At 48.9% G+C, this 22,879-nt stretch overlaps 2 protein-coding genes across 2 annotated transcripts; one reads left to right on the top strand and one right to left on the bottom strand.

Annotated features, from left to right (window-relative positions):
- The first annotated feature begins 1,338 nt into the window (after nucleotides 1-1,338).
- On the top strand, nucleotides 1,339-16,910 carry LOC144170382 (cytochrome P450 307a1-like). Its single transcript, XM_077700154.1, has 7 exons — nucleotides 1,339-1,704; nucleotides 1,796-1,998; nucleotides 2,060-2,400; nucleotides 11,837-12,111; nucleotides 12,787-12,968; nucleotides 14,868-14,967; nucleotides 15,337-16,910. The coding sequence occupies exons 1-7, from the start codon at nucleotides 1,553-1,555 to the stop codon at nucleotides 15,590-15,592; spliced, it is 1,509 nt and encodes a 502-aa protein (XP_077556280.1). The 5' UTR covers nucleotides 1,339-1,552; the 3' UTR covers nucleotides 15,593-16,910.
- Nucleotides 16,911-19,179: 2,269 nt separating this feature from the next.
- Nucleotides 19,180-22,632, bottom strand: Sec61beta (Sec61 translocon subunit beta). Its single transcript, XM_077700155.1, has 4 exons — nucleotides 22,485-22,632; nucleotides 21,807-21,904; nucleotides 20,867-20,965; nucleotides 19,180-19,417 (listed from the first exon to the last, which is right to left on the bottom strand). The coding sequence occupies exons 1-4, from the start codon at nucleotides 22,485-22,487 to the stop codon at nucleotides 19,330-19,332; spliced, it is 288 nt and encodes a 95-aa protein (XP_077556281.1). The 5' UTR covers nucleotides 22,488-22,632; the 3' UTR covers nucleotides 19,180-19,329.
- Nucleotides 22,633-22,879: the final 247 nt, after the last annotated feature.

The raw sequence follows: 22,879 nt of genomic DNA, 5'->3' as shown, positions 1-22,879 counted from the left end.
AGAAAGCTTAAGTTATCTTGTAAAAGATGGCTTTGCCCGTCAGAACCGCCGGCGATAAATGTTCAGGTATTCTCCTCCTTCTACAAAAAATATCTGGAAGAGAGTCCACATTGGTATACGACGTGTTTTTACTTCGCGCGTATCGTAGTTTTTGCTGAGCTTTGCTTATCATCAAATAAGGACTAGCGCTAATTGTTTGGCGGGCCTAATTATTTGGTGATTATGCGACAATCGAATTCGGTTTCGGTGTATGCTCTAGCCATGGCTCTAGCTCACTACGACGATCAGTCATTTCGCGATTTCGCTTTAGAAACAAATGAACAAACCAATCGGAAAGTTCCGTAGAGTACAGCATCATCCCGAGGTTCTAGGCATTTGAATTAATTCCTTCATTGGTTTTTTATTATATTTCATCTTCTTTTTTTTTTTTTACTTTTTCCTTCTTTAAAATTCGCCCCTTCCCTTTTGTGAAAGGCTCCAACACCCCCCCCCCCCCCCCCCCCCCCCCCCCCCCCGCTGCCCCAAACGAAATGATACCCTCCGCACGCCGCAGGTTCTCATTCCCATGGTGACACGGACGGCTTCGAGCGAGTCGCATTGGCGTTAGAGCCAGATTCTTCTCCATTATTTCTATGATTAGGCCGTAGTGGCTTTGAGTTGCTCTTTCTCAGTTATTTCATCGATATTTGCGTTCATATCTTTTTCTCTAAAGTCCAAAATTTCGTGAAGATCTTGCTTTTTGAAATGTAAATTTATTCAAAGAAGAACATCGTAACTGTAATGCCCAGACGGTGCACACGACGGTATGAATGTTGCATGCGCATACAGATAGGTTGTGCATGTTATCGTTTCAAAGGCAGTCGAGGGCCTCAAAAATCGCTGACAGTGCTCCTTGTACCCGGATGGTATGTGCCTATGAAAAACGTCGTATAGCATCTGAATGGGCCGGATGGACATGCATTTCCAAGGACTTGCTAACGCATGGTGTAGCAAGGGTATAAGGCTGCAAACAGATCACGCGCAACGTTCGTAAATTCTTTTCGGGATTTTTTTTTTTTTTTTTAAGCTTCTGCCAGGTGTGTCAACAGATCAACGCACCCTTCCAGTGACGTCAAGTTATGCACACACATACACCCACACAAAAGACAGAAAAAAGCATTCACACGCTAAGCACGTTCGTTTTCAAAGACTCCGAATCCGCGACACTTATCTGCTCGATCGAGCGTACAAAGGGCCGGGAAGCACGAAGAACCATGACGGCGCCGCTCTTTCGGCAACCACAGTCGCACCGAAACCTTGCTGAGGTCGATAAGCGGTAATGGGCACAGCCTGTGGCTCACACTCATCGTATTTACGCAAATAGAAAAAAACGCAAGTTTCGTTTTCACTAACAAGAGGTAGGGGCGACCATTCGTTTGCATCCGGATAAGGCTACAGACAGGATTGGGTACCCCGCGAACACGTGACGTAATCTTCTGCGCAGCGGCGGAGAGGGCATAGTCATGACAGCCGGGGGGCGTCGCAGACAGTCGCCAGATGAGCTAAAGACGAAATGGTCGCTGAACAGTTTTTAGCAGGGGTCCTGGTTGTGTTCGCTGCGTTGGTAGTGTTCGTGCAGCAACTTCGCACGAAGCAAGCTCACAGAAGGTTACCTCCTGGTCCGACGAGCTTTCCCATCATTGGTTCTTCCCACATCGTGGCAAAGTAAGTTGTCTGCAGCTGCTTTTCAAGCATGTGCTGAAACCAGCCACCCGTGCGGAACTCAACTGTTATTCTCCCCGCTTCGTTTCCGCAGATACCGGAACGCATGGGACGCGTTCACTGAGTTACGCCGTCGCTATGGAGACGTTTATGCTATAAGCCTCGGATCGAGACGTTGCCTCGTAGTTAGTTCTGTCGAAGCCCTGCGTGAAGTTCTCGTCACGAAAGCGTCGGACTTCGCCGACAGGCCGGACTCTCTGCGATACCATGCAATTTTCAAGGACGACCGTAATTTGTGTACGTTGGATGCGCGCTTCCGTTGTTATTTGCTCTTCACGCTCTTTTTCTTTCTTTCCAGCGATAGCGCTATGCGATTGGTCCTCCAAGCAACGAATAAGGCGGGAGCTCTGCTATCCGCCCATGCATCCAAAGCACGGGTCGACCGAGCAGTCACGGTTGAGTGCGTCCATTGAGAGCGAGCTGGCCTACTTGGCGGCCGAGTTCTCCCGATCCCGTAGAACCGCCCTGAAGCCGCGTCAACCACTCCTGGTTGCGACAGCAAACATCTTTTATACGTTCCTGTGCTCCGAGCGCTTCAGCCCTGACGACCCCAAATTCTTACACATCGTGGACCTCTACAACGAAGTGTTCCACCAACTTTTCCAAGGATTCGCCATTGACTTCATGCCTTGGTTGAAGGTAAGAAAGGCGACAAAGGGACGTCTAGTCCAGTATGGTCTATCGAGCCGCAGTGGCCAGCTTATCAGTATTAAAGGGGTAATACGTCTGGACTTGCGGTCTTTTTCTATTGCTGAAAGCATTACTATATGGGTGGTTTTGCCAATATTTGCCTCTGTTTCTGTTATTTTTGAGCCCGATCTGCGCTTATTCTAGTGCGCAGCAGTTAAGCACCCGCTCCTGTGGTTTCGCGGCGCCGTCGTCCATCGCTGTAACACCATAGAGAAATTTTTTTATTTCTCTAGGCTAGGCTGAAACGGTGCGAGCTGTTCCGGGCGACGACGCGCTACGAGATAACCGAGAGAACGAAGAGGTCACCGAAGAATGAGCGAGCACGAAATCGGGGGATGAAAATATGGCGAAAGGCACGAGGCATGGTCCCCCGCTGCAACGCGACACGAGACAACGCCAGAGTAAAGTACCGCGCGCCATCGTGAGGGCGCTGATGCGGCGATCACTTCGTGAGGCGCCGCAGGTATGCGCCGTCGCCCAGAAGACGTCAATTCGCCCTGCGCACAAATTTCGCTTAGCGAGTATCGCAATCGTCAGCCAAAATTTTAGGTGCGGAGTACCTTAGGAGCGCACAATGTCCGTCCGCGTCCGTGCGCATAGCATTTACAATCGCAAAAAGTCACGCAGGCATGCACCGGCAGGATTCGAGCCTGTCTAATAGACCAGACAGAGTTAGTGTCAGTCGTCTTACCCATTGGGCTACGACCGTTTTTTTTTTTTCTTCATTGCCTGCTTGGCCACAACACAAAACACACTGCCCAGTACACAAATTAGTAGCTCCAGCCACCAATCGGCTGAAGGGAGTGGCTTAAAACATCTTAAACTGCGCTATAGCATCCAGAATGGGTAACCACTCAGGTTCTTCCGGCATGACTCCATAAACTTCTCTTATATAAACAACGCTTTCAATAAAGTACTCTCACTGTGCGAGCATCCTCTTCGGCATTTTGAACCGCCATGCGAGTTTTCCACATAGAATGCAGACTAAGTACCATGAACATATCATAGGGCACGCCTCTCTCATTGTTTATGGGCAAAAAGCGAATGCCATAAGGCGTTAATGGTGCCGTGAGTTAGTACCCGAGAGTCAAACGGCCTACTCCCTCGCCTGTAACGGTGCGGAGTACCTTGGGACCTCCCAATGTCCGTCCGCGTCCATCCGTGCGCACACCACCATCAAGCGAAATTCGATTTGAGCCGTGAGTTGCAGTTTCAGTTAGGGAATAATCAAGGTGCAAATCGGATGTCATTTCGAGTTCCCGTACTCCGCACCCTCGCCATCATCCACGGAGTGGAGATGCTAAGATCGTGTCTCTCACTAACAATCCTTTGAATCCTATCATGAACGATACATCAAACTTACAATTCTTTTTAAACAGGCCATCTATTTCCTTACCTTTCTCTCTGAGTGAGCGAGGAGGCTTCTGCACTCAATGTCCCCGTTTCAGACACGCACAAGACACCCATCTATAATTTCATTCCACCATGGCACCTTCGTCCTATATCATGCGACCTGTCATTCATGCAATTAGAAAAAATAGGGTACCCAGGAGTGCAATTGATTCTGCAGCACTTCCTGTTCCTGCAGGACAAGTACAGGTGCGCAGAATTCTTCCGCGACGCGTCGAAAACTGCTTTTACTATCTCTTGTGCACTCGACGGACCAAATTTTATAGTTACTAAAACAATGAATTTTCATAGCAGTATTTACACGGCAGAAGCGTATGGCATCTTACTCGTTTCAAATCACATCATCGAACATAAAATTCCCAAGTCCATCGTGTACAGAGATTCTCTAAGCGTTGTGCAGGCACTGTCATCAGGAAGGTCGTCTGAAAACTGTGATCAATGTTCTTTTAAAGGTTATAATGACTGCATATGCTTCAAATTTAGAAATAATTATATACTGGGGCAATGAGACCGCGGCGCTGATCAAATGGCTGGTGCTGCTGCTCTCATGACCACAAGTTGACATAACAGTACCTTACACCGACCTAAAGACACGTTAGACGACAGCTTCGTAAAACATGGCAACTATACTGGAGTCAACAGAACCACTACTGCGACGCTACATAAGTGACTCGCACAACAGATACACTGAAGTCGCCTTTGGTAGGCTGCGGATAGGCCACACATGTAACGCACTCCCACCTGCTCACTGGATCTTCGCGACCCATGTGTAGCAGGTGTGGAAGGGACCTATCCGTAGTCCACATACTAATCCCATGCAAGGTACTTGACACAACACGACACAAACATTTCCCTGAATTATACAGACGACACATTCCACTGCACCCATCATACTTTTTGGCCGTCGAACCAATGTTTTCTAGTCAACGTATTAAGTTTTTAGCTGAGGTAAAGTTTCTGCAGCTCTTGTCGTATCACGTGTAATCATCCTGGCCCCATACACCAGCCACCTCCGTTGCATTTTGTATTGCATCTCTTTTACTTATAATCACAGGTCTTAGTATTTACGGTCTCATCAACCATTAAATAACTTCTTCTCTGGCGCTCTCTGCCCTCGTTGTCCTTGCGCCAATAAACACCAACCATCATCATCAAATCTGAAAGGTGGCAGTTCGTAGTGCACAGACGTGGTGACACTGCATTACGTGTCCTGGTCACGTGACCTGCAAACCTTGCAGCTACTGCTGAAACGTTTATTCAATTGCTGAAAACCTTTTAACAAGTATTTGTATACAAGTCTAAATTGTATATGTATTTTTAGCATATTTTTTTGCAAATTTTGAAGACACGCCACCCGTCGCCGCGTCGCAGCTGGGTTATGGTGGCTATAGAAGGCATAGCTGGGTTGCTCTGTGTGGATAACTCAACTTCCATGCCCAGAATCAGCGGCAGCGTTCAGTAAACAGACCCTGAGTCACCGTCAGGGGCGTTTCTTCTGCCGAAATATTCGTTTTCAGTTTCCAAAAACGCAAACACATCTTAAAAAAAAAAACACTCCCGGGCACAGACGAGCTGCTGACCCCCACAACATGAAGCCAGCATTCCTACTTTCGCCCATCCCAACAGATAGCGCCTCCGCGCAAAATAGTCTCATAATAGGCCACCAATACATACCGCTAGCTGCTTCTAGTGATTAAGAGAACACAAGCCGCACTACTGTATATCATTTGTTAGCATTATTTTTGGGAGTTCACGTACGGCTCGTAGATCTGAAAATTTGATTTAAAATGTTCTTGGACGCTAAAAGCAAAACCGTTTCGCGTTCAGGTGTTTTAAGGGATGCCCTTTCATTTGGGATAGAGAACATATACACGACAAAAATAGGTTCTGTCTCGGGTATATTAAGGTATATTGACGGCATATTAGGAGGTGCGCGTACGCATGCACCCCGTGTTCTCACTCCTCGAAAGCCGGCTTCACCGTTATAATACCCTATCTGCAGTGGTGCACTCTTTACAGGCGGCGCAGTTCTTTTTCTTGGTATTTTTTTTCCAGTCCCACTGAACCTAGCTCAAGCTTACACAGCTACGTTGCCGTTGGTAATAAATTATGCCAATTCATATTGTTTTAAACATCGCGAGGTACAAAACATCCCTCCTCTTGTAGAAAATGTTCAGTCCACCCGTGTAAACGGGTATAAAATACAGTAATCCCTCGTTAACTCGAAGTCGTTAAATCCGCTAAAAATTTCAGGATAAGCGGTGTTTCGAGTTAAGTGAAATGCCGAAAATTTGTGGCCACTTCACTGAAGGAGTTAGCGCTAGTAACAGCTCAACTGCACAGGGGAACTTTCGCAATAAAGGCAAAACCATTCGCAGGAAAAAAAATTGCGGATGAAAAAAGACAGTGGGTGATTGCGTTTCGCATTCGAATTTGGTCACAGAAAAGCGTTCTCGAGCTGCTCAATGCATCGTTGCAGTTGGTCGCCACCGCTACATTCGATCTTGTTGCGAAGCAGGCGCAGCATGTTTCTTGTTCCTGCCGTTGGAGGTACTTCAGGCGGCTCCTCGTCGTCAGCATGAGCAGCTGCGGCGTCCACAGCAATCTCAACACTGTAGGCGGCGTACAGCGTTCCGGTAACGTGAAAATCGGCCCCGTACAGCGCGTACTCCTCTTAAAGGAGCCATGAAGACAAAATACAAGTTGGGTTTATTAGAAAGACTGCTTAGTCCCGATAACAATGATACCAATATCATCGCAATCTTCGAACAAATAACGGAGATATTAAAGAAAACGTTTGAAGCAGTCGCGACCCCCTAGCCAATTTCCCGCAACTTTTCTATGACGTCACGGAACCTTGTTTGTGCGATTGGCGGCCGCCTAAAGGCACATTCCCACTGGCGATGCGCCTCGTCGCGCGACTAAAAGCGACGTCGCAAAGCGACGAGCCGGCCGTCGCTTTTCGGCGTTTTGCGACGGCGGAGCCGATCGCTCTCGGTCCGAATTCCCTCGTCGCGCGACGGCCCCGCAAAACCGGTAAGCCAATCATGGCCGCGGAGTAGGCTGACGTAGCCGGAAACGAAACGTTTCTTTACATCCGGTATGCAAACGCTGCGGGCGGGCGAGGACGAGCCGCCGCCGCCACCGCCGCTGGCTCGCTCGGCTGGCTCGACCAGGCGGCCAGGCGCTTGGCCCGCTATCACTGTACCCGCCGGGTCGGGCCGGCAAGCAACTTCCCGTGTGCATCGGTTCTTTGGTCAGTGGCTTCAGCGTGCGCGTGCACTAATCAACGAATAGCGTGGAACTCATCAGTGTGGAGAAGCGTGTATGGATTGTAAATGGAGCTAGGTGGACAGCGAGACGGTAGGTTGACTTGCAGCCTCTTCGTCTATCGGCGACTGGTAAACACGCGTAGAGTTCGGAGGCGTCAGAACGTTGCGCATGTGAAAAGAAGCGACATTTGTGGGCCGTGATGCGGGTGTTGTGGCGTGAAAGCAAGCGTGTGCATTTCTTCGTGCAATAATATGTTGAAAAGAGCCTTCGTGAGTTTGTTATTTTCTGCTCCTCCCGCAACCCGCAAATGCTTTCGGCATTGCTCCAGGTTAGCAGCATGTGTTTTAGTTTGATTTCTACCTGTTTTTGTCGCGTATTCTTTGACTTCGAATGGTTGACGCACCAACGAGGTCGTATGTACAAGTCGGGAAGCAGCTGCGCTGAACGCAGTCGCATCATCGCTCATCGCAAGTGCGAACACCACCTCAAGGCCTCATCGCGCGACTCGCGCCGTCGCGCGACGAGACAAATCGCCAGTGGGAATGTGCCTTTGAGACCTGTCGCGACGACACATGACTGGACGTCTGTAATGGGGCCTCTAGTTCCATTTTACCGCATCACTTGAATGCTAACGTGCAGTTAACGCACTGAAAATTATGTTTTATTGTTGGCCCGTATGACGTCATTCTTGCTCATAACACGTCACTGTGGCGCAAAATTTGAAGGTTTTTAAATACTTCTTGTTTTTTTTTTCGTTAAAAAACATCTTTTGTGGCTCTAATGGAGCTGAGTGAGATACTGAATCCTCGTTCTTTCAAATTAAACAAAGTTGTATTTTCTCTTCATGGCTCCTTTAAATGTGCCATTCACGTACGCGTTCGGCGCCTAGGGGAACTAAGGGTTCGAACGTGGGCTGTAGCGGACTTCGCCTTGGTCAAGATTTCGAGATATCCGTGGTCCCCCCCCAAAAGCATTTCGAAATAAAGGCGGAAAAATACACGGCACCTATGGGAGGTAAATGCACGGCGAGAAAGTTTCGACTTAACAGATATTTCTAGATCAGAGTTCGAGTTAACGGATTAGTGGTTCAAGTGACTTGTGCGTGTTGAATGTGTTTGTATGTCATGCTGCGCGCTCAGCCGATTCAGTTTCACGCGTAGCTGCGCTGCCCACACCCTTATTTTAGGGTGTTAAGCCAACCTTACATCCTTTTTATGGTGTTCACAAGAACACCATTTTTTCTTCCTTACACCCCTTTCTAGCCAAAACACGTTTTAAAGGTATGCGCCATGAGACAAGCTTTTTACACCCTTTTTCGGCCAAAAATGGTGCAAAAAGTTGTGTAAAGGACTCCACTGAGTGGCCTTCTCCCGGACTAGGTTGACCAGATGGACCTGGTCTTCCAGGCTCGAACTTGCCAGGGCTGCCTCCCATAGCTCAAGTTTTCTGTGGTGTTGTCAGCACTAGGGTTGGGCGTCTGTTAACTTTTAATATGGTTAATCGGTTGGCTTTAATCGGTTAATTGATCGATTAATTGGTTGCGTTAGTTTAGGCACAAAAATATCAATGTGCTCCTCGCCTGTTCGGAGACATTCCAGATAAGTTGAGCAGGTCATCATCATGACTGATTCGAGAGACTCTTATCACCACATTCGTCACTGACACTTTTCTAGAATGAGAAACGTCTGCACTGGCCGTAAGTGCAGGGGAAGCCAGTTAATCGCTGTTTAGTTACGACAGTTAGTTTATACAACGGCCAAATCGTGCGAGTGCCCGCTCGCCGAGTTTTGTACCATGTAAAGTTGTATTAGAGTAGCCAGTTTCTTGTCTTTTTTGGCTATACGCTTTCGATTTTAACCACTATAATCTCTAAGCATACTTGCATCATTTTCTGTTGTCACATCAGGTGGGTTATTTGAACACGAATATGATCCTTCACCCGCTAGCGCACAATTTCAACACGGCACTCTTGTTTCAGTTCGCTCAATGACTTCAACCGATTATCCGGTTAAAAAAAACTATCAAGGCTAAGGCATTAATCTATTAATCTGAAGGTTAATCGATCAATCGCCCACCCCTAGTCTGCACGGCAATTGCTGTTGTTGTAAGATATTGTCGCGAAGACAAGGACGATGCAGTTGTCTTGAATGAGAAACACGTTTATTGGAGCGAACTTGTGCTCCCCTAACAACTCAAAATAATACAGAGGCGGCGAAGCAGCGGTCAACAAAGTGACTTGCACAGGCGAGTGTCGTCGAATCGAATGCCCCGGCGTCCGCACTGCAGGCTTTTTATCTTTCGGCGCGCGTGGTTCTAGAAACGTCGATTCACATCGAGAACATAGTAGATCCAAGAAGATTATTCTGGGCTGTTCACGTTAGATCGGAATGCTCTCCCTATCACGACAGATAACACATGCGGCACAGAAAGAAAGAATGGAACACGCGCTTCCCTTGGCGCAGAGATAACACAGACCGGCGCAGCCGGGCGGTAAAAGCAAAACACAAATAAACAAACCCAATGTATGGTTCGCGGCAGTACCCCCCCTCTAAAGAGTGCATCGACCCGATGCTAACATAAGCGACAGTCCGAAAATAAAAATAAAATTCGTTATCGTCCGTAGAAAGGTTTTAAGCGAACCACGTGGACGACTTCGGGCCGCGTGCGTCGTCGTGATGTTCCGGAATCACCATCAGGGATGACCTCGTAGGTAAGTTGGCCCACACGTCGTAGAATCTGGTAGGGTCCGAAATACCGTCGCAGGAGCTTCTCACTGAGTCCGCGTCGTCGGATGGGAGTCCAAACCCACACACGATCCCCTGGTTGGTACTCGGCGTCTCGGCGTCGGAGGTTGTAGCGGCCCGCATCCACCAGCTGCTGGTCCGTTATACGAACTCGAGCGAGCTGGCGGGCCTCATCCGCACGTTGAAGATATCCGTGGACGTCGGAGTTGAGGTCGTCGTCTTCTACGTGCGGAAGCATGGCGTCGAGCATCGTAGTCGGCCTTCTACCGTAGACAAGCTCGAACGGCGTCAGCTGCGTCGTCTCCTGGATAGCCGTGTTGTACGCAAACGTGACATACGGGAGCACTTCGTCCCAAATCTTATGTTCAACGTCAACGTACATTGACAGCATATCTGCGATTGTCTTGTTCAGACGTTCTGTTAGTCCGTTCGTTTGGGGGTGGTACGCCGTCGTTCTTCGGTGATCCGTGTTGCTGTAGCGTAATACTCCTTGCATCAGCTCCGCAGTAAATGCCGTTCCGCGGTCGGTGATTAGGACTTCCAGGGCTCCATGTCGCAGCACAACTTGGCTTATAAAGAACTTTGCCACTTCTTGTGCAGTCCCCCTCGGAAGAGCGGCGGTCTCTGCGTAGCGCGTCATGTAGTCTGTCGCTACGACAATCCACTTGTTCTGTGATCGTGACGTAGGGAACGGGCCTAAAAGGTCCATTCCAATCTGTTGAAATGGTCTCGATGGGACGGCGATCGGTTGCAGAAGTCCGGCGGGTCTTGTCGGCGGCGTTTTTCGTCGCTGGCAGTCACGGCAGCTTTGGACGTAGTGGGTGACGTCAGAGATAAGGCCGGGCCAGTAGTACCTCGCCTTGATTTTTCCAATAGTGCGGGCTGTGCCGAGATGTCCGGAAGACGGGTCGTCGTGGCACGCTTCCAAAATTTCGTTACGAAGGTCCGCGGGGATGACGAGAAGGTAATTCGCTTTTGTTCCGGGGCTGAAATTCTTCTTCACGAGGACGGAGTTTCTCAGGCTGAATGCTGGTAAGCTGCGTTGAAGGTCCTAGGAACGGCAACGTTGCATCCCTCGAGGTACTCGATTATGACGCGTAAGTCGGGGTCGGCACGCAGCTGGGCGGCTAGGTCGCTCTCCGTCACGATCCCGAAGAACGCGCTGTCTTCATCAGCGTCTTGTGGTGGTGGGTCGATGGGGGCGCGGGACAGGCAGTCGGCGTCGGAGTGTTTCCTGCCGGATTTATAAACGACTGTAACGTCGAACTCCTGCAGGCGCAAGCTCCACCGCCCAAGACGGCCAGAGGGGTCCTTCAAATTGGCGAGCCAACACAGCGCATGGTGGTCTGTTACAACCTTGAATGGCCTTCCACACACGTATGGGCGAAATTTTGAAATCGCCCATATAATAGCCAGGCACTCTTTCTCAGAGGCAGAATAGTTTTTCTCCTCCTTCGACAGACCACGGCTGGCATAGGCGATTACCCTTTCGCAGCCGCTTTGCTTTTGGACAAGGACGGCACCCAAGCCTATATCACTGGCGTCCGTGTGCATTTCCGTTTCGGCATTTTCGTCGAAATGAGCGAGCACGGGTGGGCTTTGCAGGCGTTTTTGCAGCTCGCAGAATGCTTTTTCTTGGTCGTTTTCCCAGCTTCAAGTCAAAAAGAAAGGGTTGCGTGACGTAATTTCGGCGCTCGCGTTTTGTTTGGGCGTGTGAAGGGTCATGCTGCACCTTTAGTTTGATTAGTCTAAGCCGAGCACGCCTTTTTATTTACTTTCCGCTGAATAAACAGAATCTCGCCTATTAGGCCTAATAATAAAAGCTACACAAGTTATTATTTTTTTCGTTGTGAACTGGAGCAACAAGGCAAAACTTCGGCCTCGCGATTGCCTGCTCCCCAAGTGTTCCTCCGGAGGCACTCCGCGGCAGTTGTGCTTGGGCCTGCCCGTTTCTGCAGGTACTGCAGAGTACGCAGCTCGGCATCCTGCGCGCGAAGTCGACCGAGATCTATCACTTCACCGAGGACATCATGGCGAGGAGGGAGAAGGCCCTCGCCGCGCAGAGTGAGCCGCTCAACCTTACCGACATGTTGTTGCTGACGCTCAAGGATCCGGCTGCCGAGCGTCCACTGAGCAGGGTGGAAGTGGCCGTGGTCGTCGAGGACCTCATCGGGGGCCACTCGGTCATCGCCAACCTCTGGCTCTGGTGCCTCTACATACTCAGCAGCTATCCGTACGCAACCTTTGTTTGCTTCCAATTCACGTTTATTTATTCCCGGATAGCCGGGCAGGGGAACACACCAATGCAGTGACCGGTACAAAGCAGGCTTCCAGCGTATTCTCTTGCGCAGTCTACCCGCAGTCGCTTTCAACTGAAATACTTGGGCGTCTGCGGGATCAGTAAGGGTCCAGAAAACAGCTGCAACTCGTGTTCCTCGACAACTATCCCAAAACAAATCTAATGATGCTTGACTGCTTAGACGCCTCCATAACGGTGGGGATCATGAATGCTTGAGACAGATTAACGGACATAGTTGTCGAGGAGGCGAGCGCAAGTCCATAGCCATGTCATGCGTGACCCGTGGGCCTACTTTTATTGGATTTTTAAAGTCGTTACGATGTTCTACGTAGGTACATTAAGGGGGGTTGGTTCAGTTGTCCAACGCTTGGGAATTCTCGCTCGCACCTCGATTTTACCGTGGCGGCGATGACGACGCCCTGACTTCAGGATCCCGCCACCGCCCGTCAGCGCAGCCAGCGGGTTTTGACGTTTCTTCGTTCCCAATATCTTGTATCGTTGCGACATGTTCCGTTAAGCACGACCACAAATTTGCACTTCTTAAACGCCCCTCAAAGAGGTTTTCCCCATCGCGCGAGTGAGTGCCAAGCAAGGCTGCGGTATGCGCAGGGAGGTGCAAGACCAGATACGGGCGGAGGCGCACAAGGTCTTGTCGTCGAGGAACGGTACTGGACTCGCTCTTTCGGACAAGCCCCGTTTGTCCTTCACCGAGGCCACGCTTTACGAAATCATCAGGGTCGTCAACTCGCCCATCATCCCGCATGTCTGCACTAAGGACACTACAGTTCAAAGTAAGCACGCTATGGCCGCTGCATGTGGCGTACTATACAGGATATGTCCCAGCTATCATGCACCGAGATTTAAAAAAAGCAATGGCGTTGCTGGAAGAAAACTTAGTGCATAATGTGCCATGTAGTAGTAAACGTTTGAGCAAAAGGGAAAGGGAAAAGGGCGGTGGTGAAGCGTCCCTAGTCCAAGTTGCCTCTTGACCGGGCCGACTCAATGTCCCGAGAAACCAATTAAGGCCCCCTGGTGGGCCGGGTCCGGGCTGGGTTAGGGGAGTGGGGAAAGGAGTATACGAGGTGAAATGTGGTGAGTGGGGTGTCGCAATGTTGGCATTGACGGAGGTAGATAGTGGGTGCGATCTGGTGGAGGACGACATAATTGTAAAAGGTACCGGTCTGTGTCCAGTACAATTATGTAGCGGTAATGTTTTCGTTTGAGATATAATTAATTATCTTATTCGAGAAGCACTGTGCTAATCATTAAAACGCTAATGATGCACTTGTAGGTACCCACGTGACGCATCTAACCGGTATTTTCAGGGGGTCCTGACCCCCCCTGCACAAAATATTTCTCAAAACCTGTATCTATAAAAAAATGGCTGCCATGGCAAGGTGTCCCCCCTTGTGATTTTTCTATATTTACGCCACTGCAATATTGTTTCCTGTCGGAATTTCCTGGTACGCTATCTGAACACATGTTCTACAAAAGTATAGGGGATGCAGGCTTGGAACTGAATTAATGAATTTATTCAAAGAGGTACTCTATTCCCGCGGAAATATTGACCACCCCACCCGCAATCGCTCGTGTCCTCGATTCACTCAAATTCAGTTGCCATTACGTACATGACTCACGAGGGTAAGGTAGGGTATAGGTACGGTAGGGAATACCAGCAGGTGGTGGTAAGACATCTTTATTGAGCAACCAAGGGAGGGGGAAAGGGATGTGGTCAGCTTCCTGTATCCAGGAAGCCGCGTGCCTGCGCGGAATATAGCTAGTTGATGCTTCGGCGTCGAGCTGGTCTGCGCAGACTCCCACTGCTCAAGGGAGGGGGAGGGGATGGGATGGTGGGCACATCAATACACAAGGTGGTAGGTTGTGAGACGGGCGTCATTGCACGAGGAGGTAGATAGAATACAGCGGAGTTGGGACTTTATGATTAGATGCGCCCGGCGGAGTCGGTCTTTGCGGATGGGAGTGCCAGGGTGAAAAGATAACGAGATGCGGTATGAGCCGCCTCATTCCCTGTAAGGCCAGCATGACCTGGGGTCAAGATGATCGAAAATTCTGTTCTGGGGAAGACGATGCGGCACGGGGAGGGCCTGGGGTGGTGCAAGGCCAGCTTGATACAGACGACAGGCTTGCTGGGAGTCCGTAATGATGGTCAAGTATATATTTGGTTGATGCTGGTGTGTGGTAGTGGCATGGGCGATGTCAAGCGCTTCGGCTAAGGTGAGGTGCAGATTTCGATAGGTGACGACTGTGGCGAGATGTCAGATGCCCACGCTAACTATAGGGTGGTGGGCGTGCTGTCGGGAGTTTAAAGTCCGTACATCGTGTTTGGGAGCCGGCGCCGTAGCGTTTATCTAGCATCTTCACCCGCGCTTCGCGACGTGCATGCATGTTTAGGTACCAGGCTAATGTTCAGGTGTTGACGAATGGACAGGGGGATGCGTTGGAGTTCGTGTTGAAAGGAGGAGGTGGGTCGGCCAATGTTTTGGAGAACGCCTCTGCCTGAGGGAATGAGGGATAGGTGTCTGCCTGACCCCGTCCATCTCGACATCTTCTTTGCTAACACACTTGCGTGAAACGAAAACTGCAAAGCCCGTATACAGATCGGATGCGGCTTTTTTGTTTGACAGTAATATATGCTTGACACCTCGGCTAAATGCGCTTTGTTTCCGCAGGCTTCCACGTGTCGCGGGGCACTGTAGTGATGTTCAACACCAATGACATCAACTACTCTGCGCACCTGTGGCAGAGGCCGTGGGATTTCAAACCTGAAAGGTAATTCGTTCATTGTCGACGCGACTGCACATCGCAATCGAAGGCATGCAGTGCCCCTCTTGTGATTTTCCTTCGTGCTTGGCCTTCGCGCTGCGCAAAATAAAAGACCCCGAACCTGTCTACGGATCCTCAACGTATACATAGTCGATACAGAAAATTAAGTAGTCTCGTTGGAACCAGCTCCAACTGAAATCACTCCTTTTGAGTCGGTAGAGCCGACGTTTGGAGGGGGGAGAGAGGGAGAGAGATATGCGGTGATGAAGAGATGAGACGCGTGGACATTTCGTTTTATTCACAAAATTAGCAGGTTTTTAAAGATTTTGCTCGTGGTTTCGTGTGCACCGCTCGCGGCAACTCCTCTGCACGCAGGTTTCTCGGCGAGGACGGTTCTGTGCTGAAGCCTGGACACTTCTTCCCGTTCGGCACCGGACGACGCTCTTGCATGGGCGACGGACTCGTGCGCGCAATCCTCGTGCTCGGCCTGGCCTCCCTGGTCATGCGCTTCGAACTCTCCCTGGGCCCGGCTCAGGAACCGGCGCACTTCGCCAGCTTCCGCTGCAAGGTCATCTTCGACCAGGACCCCGAGATCATCTTCACAGACATCGCTACACAGCGGAGCGCCTAGTTGCGCTCAAGCTGCACGCGTTCTTAGTGTTGTAGCACCGTCATTGTCACCTCATGACACGCGTACGTGCATGCATTCCATTGCCACAAGTCGCAGTTCTTTCGTTCTGCCTATTTGAAAGCGGAGTACAGGCGCACGTTCGATTACTCTGTGCAAAGGCCAAGGCACCCGCGTTAATGTGCGCTCTCCTGGGCGCGTTGCCTATATATACGAATGGATTCAAAGTGAGACTAACCACACCCGCCATCCTCCACTAACCAAGTCCGTGCTGTCGGTGCACGGCTGTAGGCTCCGGCGGTGGCAGCGGCTCGGGCAAGGGGGGAGTTCAGGGCTCGGCCAAGCGCGCAGGCGCGTCGCCATCGCTCGGGCGCGGCCGCGATCGGCGTGCATGCACGAGCGGACCGCGCGTCCCAAACCCGGCCTCGGCTCGGCGTCGTGCTCCCGTGCCACCCGCGGGCGCCGCTGCCGCTGTTGGAGCCTTCATTCCTCTCACGCTCATTATGCTGTTCCTAGGGTGTGCCCGGAAGTGTGGTGTCCCGGCAGACGTCGAGGACAGCCGCACTACAAGGCCGCCATATACTTGCGCACTAACAGCGCAACGGAGGGGTCTTCTGCGACAGCTTCCAGTTCTATATCTAACCACGATTTGTGAATCAGTGAAAACGACTGTTCACTCTTCTACGCCAAGCAGCCACTTAAGCCTCGTATCAGTCAAGGTGTATCCCCGGTGGCAACAGACCTTCTGTTTCGTTCCCGTACGGGCGCCTACTTTGCAGGCCATCGTGCGCGGCTCCTCAAATTTAGGGCAGAGAATCGGCTCGCTCACGCGACGTCCAGTGTCATGTCCACTCGTCATGCGCGCCTCCTCACCCTGACCAACGCTCACCCGACGACTGGAGTATCCGCCGCCGCCGCCGCAGCAGCCAGAGGTGCCCGCGTGTGGTGCGGCGAGCGCGTCGTCGCTGCCGGGGTCGGGAACGTGCGCGCGGTAACCGCGGGTCGAACCGCGGCCGAACGCCTCGAGCGTGCGCGTGCCTTTGCGACGCATCGGTCCGAGCTCTGAGCGCTCCTCCTGCCCTGAACCTTTGGATGCGCGTGCACGGAAGCCTCCACAGGCAGCCACCACCCATATCCTTCCGTTTTGACTAAATGTATTTACCATTCGCTCGCTTATACCTCGGGTGTAACGGTGCCATGTTTTTGTAACACTGTTGCGGCATTTTTGCACGATAGCACCACAGTGCTGAAATAAACTTTTTGCTATTGAAACGCTGCTTTGAATGTTGACTGCAATAAATTTATGGTTTCAGTCTTTGCACTGCTGTTAACGTAGTTTGTACAATTGATACCAGTGGAATACCAATGCCAGGTTTATCGTGCCACTGATCTGCATGAGCGCGAATTCACATCACAGCACTACCAAATTTAAGAATTCTTTCAGCGTGCTTGCTGGCTACATAGCTTCTAAAAAAAAGTATTCAGTACACCAGTCCTTTTTCCTGTAAACTTCTTCAGCATCCTAGTCCATTAAGCACACAAACGTTTGTTATCTTGCTTAGTTGCTCCACACTACTTGGCAAGATCAGTTTCTGTTGCACCCAGTGAACTTCTTTACTACTTGAGAAAAAATAATTGCGGCTCTGGCTGGTGCAAAACATGTCATTGTCACACCTGTTGTAGATTCAGAGCGGTGCTTGCAAATTCAGAGTTAGAAAGTATGTATATGGGAACTCGCCACCGGACACTTGCATACTGTTGAGGTGTTAGATTTTTAGTGCAGTGCATTGTGATGAAGCATCATGGATCCAGGTGTAGTCATGGAAAAATGAAATTCAAACACAAAAGTATGAACCAGAACACTCAAAATTAAAAAACACTGTTCATTGAAGTGCAATGATGGTGCACAATTAGTATAATTTTGAAAGCCACGTCTCCCAAGTTTGGTTTTATAACTAAGCCATGCATCATTTTGACTTGCATGGAAATAAATCTCTATTCGTGAGTTCTGGTTCATGTTTTCGTGCTAGTGTTCCATTTGTCCATGACTAGATAACAATCATTTGACTTTCACAGGACTCAAATTTCAGGCCATTTCTTTTTTTTTTCTGAAGCTGTGTATGTGTGTGTGGTGCTGCCCACTTCAGACGCTGCTTCTCGGCATATTCAGCATACCTGAAACATTGATACTCCTAAAAAATGGGGGCAGGCCACTCAATAAAATTTGATTGCACATGATACAAGACCATTCAGAGCCGGTGCGAAGTCCTCAATACTGGAAATTTTTGCCATGATGTTGCGCTGGTTCCTAGCAAGTGGTGGAAATGCTGCCATTACTGAATTATCTTGTAACAGCATCTGCCGTTGCAGAAATTATGTAAACTTTTTCATGATCATGCCCCAACTATTATCAGTGGCATGGTTTGTGGATAAGGAATAAATTCCAGCAATTTTTGCAACGGTAACTCATAGTAACGATGCAAAGTCAATTATTGCATTGTAAATACTAACTTCAATTGGGCTAAGTGCAAGCCTAATTTTAATTTGCAGTTGCTTTTGACAGCCTCAATTGGGAAAATTTGGCCTGGTGAATGTCAGGTGGAAAAGCAGAAAACTAACAGGTGGGCTGCCACCAGTTCAGGTTTTCCTCGTGTAGTTTGACAGCAGTTTATGATGAAGTCGGCATCATTGTCATTCTGATGAGGCAACCTTTCGAACCCAGTCAGCTGTCTTTATGGTAACTTTTTATGTGAGAATGTAGCATGACTTCACACAAGAAGCCTGTATCCATTACTGAAGTTACCAAACCTATGTAAAAGCAGAGGTGATCAATACATATGCATCAGAAGCAAAGGGACATGAATGGTGAGTCACAGAAAATGTTAATAGAAGAGATTAAAACACGCACAGATTAAAATGTCGCTGTGTGAAACATGCTGCAGTAAATGAAGAGGCACTGGACTGACCAGTGAACCTCGCGGCTAAATGTCAGCTTTAAGACTTCAGTACCACAGTTTCACATACAATCTCTAGGCAGGTTGCCAGTAACCATAGTTTCATACTAATATATACTAGAGGGAAATCTGACGCTGCAATTGCAAGCCACCGTGGGTGGCACCATTGCAGCTAGCGATGTTCCTCGCCTACTTGGCTTAGGTAGCCATATGGTGTCTTTTTTTCTCTCAAAGCCAGAAAGTAACATTTTTTTTCCTTCTGCATGGTGCATAAAGCTTCTAAATAATTACTGACACGTAAATATTTCTGAAAGTTCCATTTTTGTAATAACGAAACAAACTTCAATAATCTTTCAGAGTAATGTTGTCGCTTTTTTGCAGCCAGGGGCAACTTTTCAGCCTTTTCAGGAGCCATGCCAAGGACAAGTGGAACGTGCCTGGCCGGTACATGACAAAATGCTCGCTGAAGCGCGGCTCCCCTAGACAGTGGCGCCAGATTTCCCTCTGGTGTATATTAGTATGAAACACTATGCTGGTGACCACCCACAATTTGCATAACTGTAGCGGTCAGCTTCCAACCGCTCGGACACGTAACAATGCAGGTGTGTCACGAGGGAAGAAGAAAGTGCTGCACAGTTGGGGGCAGGGCTTCACATGTGTATTGTTTGAAATGTACAGAGTCTTTGTTGCCTGATGATGAGAGAGCAGCAGTCGAGACAGTGGTCCCAAGGGCAGCAGAGGGAATTTTGAAGCAGCAGCTCTGCGCACACCGCAGCCACGCTTTGTTCATGAGCGGGTGTACTTCCCCCAGATGTGCAGCATGAACACCGAGGCAATGAAGAGCAGGCTCATCACCAGCACGGGCACGGGGCCCCTGCACACCCAAGAAGAAAACAACACCATGCACCCCCCATGAAACACCTCCTGCACATGTCACTCTGCACACGGCTGTTGAACTAGAGAAGACACAACATTGTCAAAGTACATGGTTAAAGCAGGAATAGAAATGAACTGGAAGCATGAAAAAAATTTAAACTTCACAGCATGGATGCAGTGACCGAAAAATAACTGGGAAAACAGTATTTCTACAAGTCAGCTAGTTGGCTAAAAACATTTAATCAATGCCACACCCAGGTGCACAATGCTTAGGGAGGATATTTATGATGCAGGGAAGCAGCAGCAAAAGCAATGTAACTCATTTCAGTGCAAGCAGCTACTCGCATGGAAGAGCAAGTGCGCCGACTAATGTTGACTGAATATTAACAAGTTTCAAGAGTACTACAGTTGCTCAAGAAGATAAAGTTGACATAGAAAAAAATCTCCCTGGTACATTCCTGCTGGTCTTTTAATGTGACAACACACACCACTTACACTTCATTAACTGCCAATGACAAAGAATGAGCGGCTGCTATGAAATCAGTTTTTCGTGCTCTTTTGTAACAATGCGGAACCACATGCATCAAGCTTGTCCAGAGCACACAACAGTGCCAGTGACACCTCCCAGCAAATCCAAGGAAGGAGGCTAACACACACTATTCCCAAAGAACTTGGCAATGTTATTTGCTGTCTAGAGAACACTGACCCACGCACATTTCACGCAGTACAAAATCGGAGCATGTTGCCTATGCAATACGAGCGCACTTGCCTTGACCTGTACAACCTCCTGCACCACAACAAGCCCCTACTGACACTTGTGTAGAGACAGTCGAACATAGTTTACTGAAATGGGTGGCCAACAGTGTCCCATATTTTTCAGGATACTGAGTGCTCAGATCAAGGACCAGACAGACTTGTTCGTCAAACCCAAGCAAAACTCTGAAAATTGTTATTTTTTTTGTCTGCATGAAATGGACCCAATTTTGAAGGTGTGAACCCATGCTTAAAAAAAAAAAATTAAAAATAAAAGGCATGATACTTTCCAGCCCCCATTATACACCCAAGCCCCCACAATTATTCTGTCTCCTCTCTGTCCTACCCACATTCTTCTGGGGAAATTTCTCCTTTCTTCCCAACCCTCAGCAGAGAAGCATAGGGTATACGCGATACGGTATACGCGATGTAAACGGCGGTAGAGCTCTTGCCTTTGGGAAGTACAACAGATACAGTGTCAACAATCTACCTAGCTTCCGTTTTTGGCTGCCCATGCTCGGTGGCATGGCCTCCCCTGGTGCGAATCAATACCCACACTAGTCAGAGGCCACACACAGTAAGACGGCTACTGCGTTCTTTGTCCCCGAAAGCTTCCAACTCATTTCTCTGCTTCTTCCACAGTCTGCTTCAGGAACTTGTTCAACCCCGCGCACGCGTGCACACACACACTTACACTTTGATGCCTGGGGAGTCGTCCGTGTAAAATTTCCACATTCCACCACCAGCTGCCCCAGGGGTACGTGTCCTGCCGCTGCTCGCTGAGGCAGTTTTCCTGGAATGGAAAGGGTCCATCAAACATCCCCTAACTGGCTCTGCTGTTCATGGGCTGCTTTTTAATGTTTTGCACTGGTGAACATACTCAATTCTAGAGTGGAACAGTGTTTCCATTCACAGCCAAAATGCACTGTTGCATTACAATGGCAGCCACCACTGGCAGCTCTCCAATGCAGAAGTAATATGCAGACTATCCGATGGACGGCTCGAAAAACAAAGCATTTGACTTTTCTCGCACAAGGCCATAATATCAGTTATGCTTCCAGTGTAGCGAGTAACAATTTTTTTGGACTACTAATCAAGTTACGTTGTTCTTATGGAGCGCCCTGTACTTACACTGCAGACACGATACATAGCTTGCTCTCCACTTTTTCAGAGCAGCTCGAGATGACAGCAGCAGTAAGTTTACAGCCTTCCCCCATGCAAGCAGTGCTCTGACATGGCAGCTAGAGTGACGTTAGTGCCAGCTATGTATAGCGTTACCCATTGTGACTTTCAATGGTTACTCCGAGCTGTTTCTTTTTTTTTCACGCATCGTGGTAGGTGATCAACGTTTCACAACTAATCTTGGATCAAGTCGCTCTACTGCTGCGCAGTGCTTCATTTTGCTGCGATGAGAAATTTGAGCTTCAACAAAATCGGGCCGTGAGCCGGTGGTCTATTCAGGTCCACTCGTGCTACACTGCTTTTTTGCTCCTTCATACTCTGGTGCATTTAGGCTGCTCCGATCAACCAGTGAAATTCTTATTTTGACAGTACTAGTTATGACCAATTCAGCGGTTGCCCGATTAAACTACCCTAAGCGCGGCAAGTAGCATGGAGCACGTCAGTGAAGCTACCTCTGCTTGACGGTCGATCCTCCCGAGGCCCGTGGCGCCGCTACGGTCTTCGGCGACCTGCCTCCCGCTCCCACATTTGTTGAGCTTGGTGATGCCGGCTGCAAGTAACAGTGTTAGGTGTTCTTAAAGGAGCAAAATAGTTACAGACAGAGCAAATGCTAAAACACCTGAACAGCGTGCTAGTTAAACGACAACTATTATGGACAAGCAGTACCATCCATGTTACGGAAAGCAATCAAGCTCAAGGCACTATAGCACACGGACACAGTACGAGGGCATAGTAGCTGCTTGAAATTTTGCATCGGCAAGTTCCTACGTTACGACTTGCGACCGCTGCGAAACCGATGAGAAACGGGGGTTTAAGAACACGCACGTTCGTTACGGAATGTCCGCTAAAAGTAGCAGGTTCCTAAGAATGGAGAACATTATACCCAATTAAATCTTACGTGCTTCACTCAATCTGTTCGTGATCAACTTCGTTAACAGACTTGTTACCTGTGACAGGCGGATGCGTCCAATGTCTCCGAGTAAAAAGCAACGATTTTCGCTTAAATTCCATCTTAATGGCTCTAGACGCGCCTGAAGTCTTACTAGTCACTTAGTGTTACTGCTCTACACTTTTCTGAAGGATTGGATAAGCAAAGCAAGGCGAAATACAAAAACTACGGAGGCTCTCACCATGGTTGCACCCGAAATGCAGTCTGCCCCTCAATAGAAGAAGGCAACGTCACATCCAAAAGGAACACGTCGTAGCCCCACAGTGGATGAGGCCTGCTTTAGACCACAATAACTTTTTGTGGCGCGCAGCGCCGTTTAAAACATTATCTAAAAATAAAAACTAAACGTTCGCTAATCACTGCTATTATTAACAATACATTTTAACTTTTAATACAGTTTTGTGGTATATAAATTGATATTAGTTTTGATTAGTTTTTAAGAAGAAGAAATGCGAGTAGTTCTCAAACTAAACACCAAGGACATTATTATTGTAGTCAGCAGTCATTCCTGCACCTGGTAGTTGCGTTGTTATTAATAATAGTTTTTAGACACTTAGCTATTCTTATTACTTGTGT

The sequence above is a fragment of the Haemaphysalis longicornis genome, unplaced genomic scaffold, assembly GCF_048455015.1.
Source record: "Haemaphysalis longicornis isolate Haplotype H1 unplaced genomic scaffold, Haemaphysalis longicornis Haplotype H1 scaffold_2, whole genome shotgun sequence".
In the NCBI taxonomy this organism is placed as follows: domain Eukaryota; kingdom Metazoa; phylum Arthropoda; class Arachnida; order Ixodida; family Ixodidae; genus Haemaphysalis; species Haemaphysalis longicornis.
Note: the sequence above shows the minus strand (reverse complement) of the source record. Positions and strands in the feature narration are given on the sequence as shown.

Bases quoted from the DNA above. Each gene is read 5' to 3' on its own strand.
- LOC144170382 (XM_077700154.1), top strand. From the start codon at position 1,553: ATGGTCGCTGAACAGTTTTTAGCAGGGGTCCTGGTTGTGTTCGCTGCG. The intron at 2,401-11,836 runs GTAAGAAAGGCG...CCGTTTCTGCAG, and splicing joins ACTTCATGCCTTGGTTGAAG to GTACTGCAGAGTACGCAGCT. The intron at 12,969-14,867 runs GTAAGCACGCTA...TTGTTTCCGCAG, and splicing joins TAAGGACACTACAGTTCAAA to GCTTCCACGTGTCGCGGGGC.
- Sec61beta (XM_077700155.1), bottom strand. The intron at 20,966-21,806 runs GTAGCTTCACTG...TTTCCATTCCAG, and splicing joins GGATCGACCGTCAAGCAGAG to GAAAACTGCCTCAGCGAGCA. The intron at 19,418-20,866 runs GTAAGTGTGTGT...TTGGGTGTGCAG, and splicing joins GACTCCCCAGGCATCAAAGT to GGGCCCCGTGCCCGTGCTGG.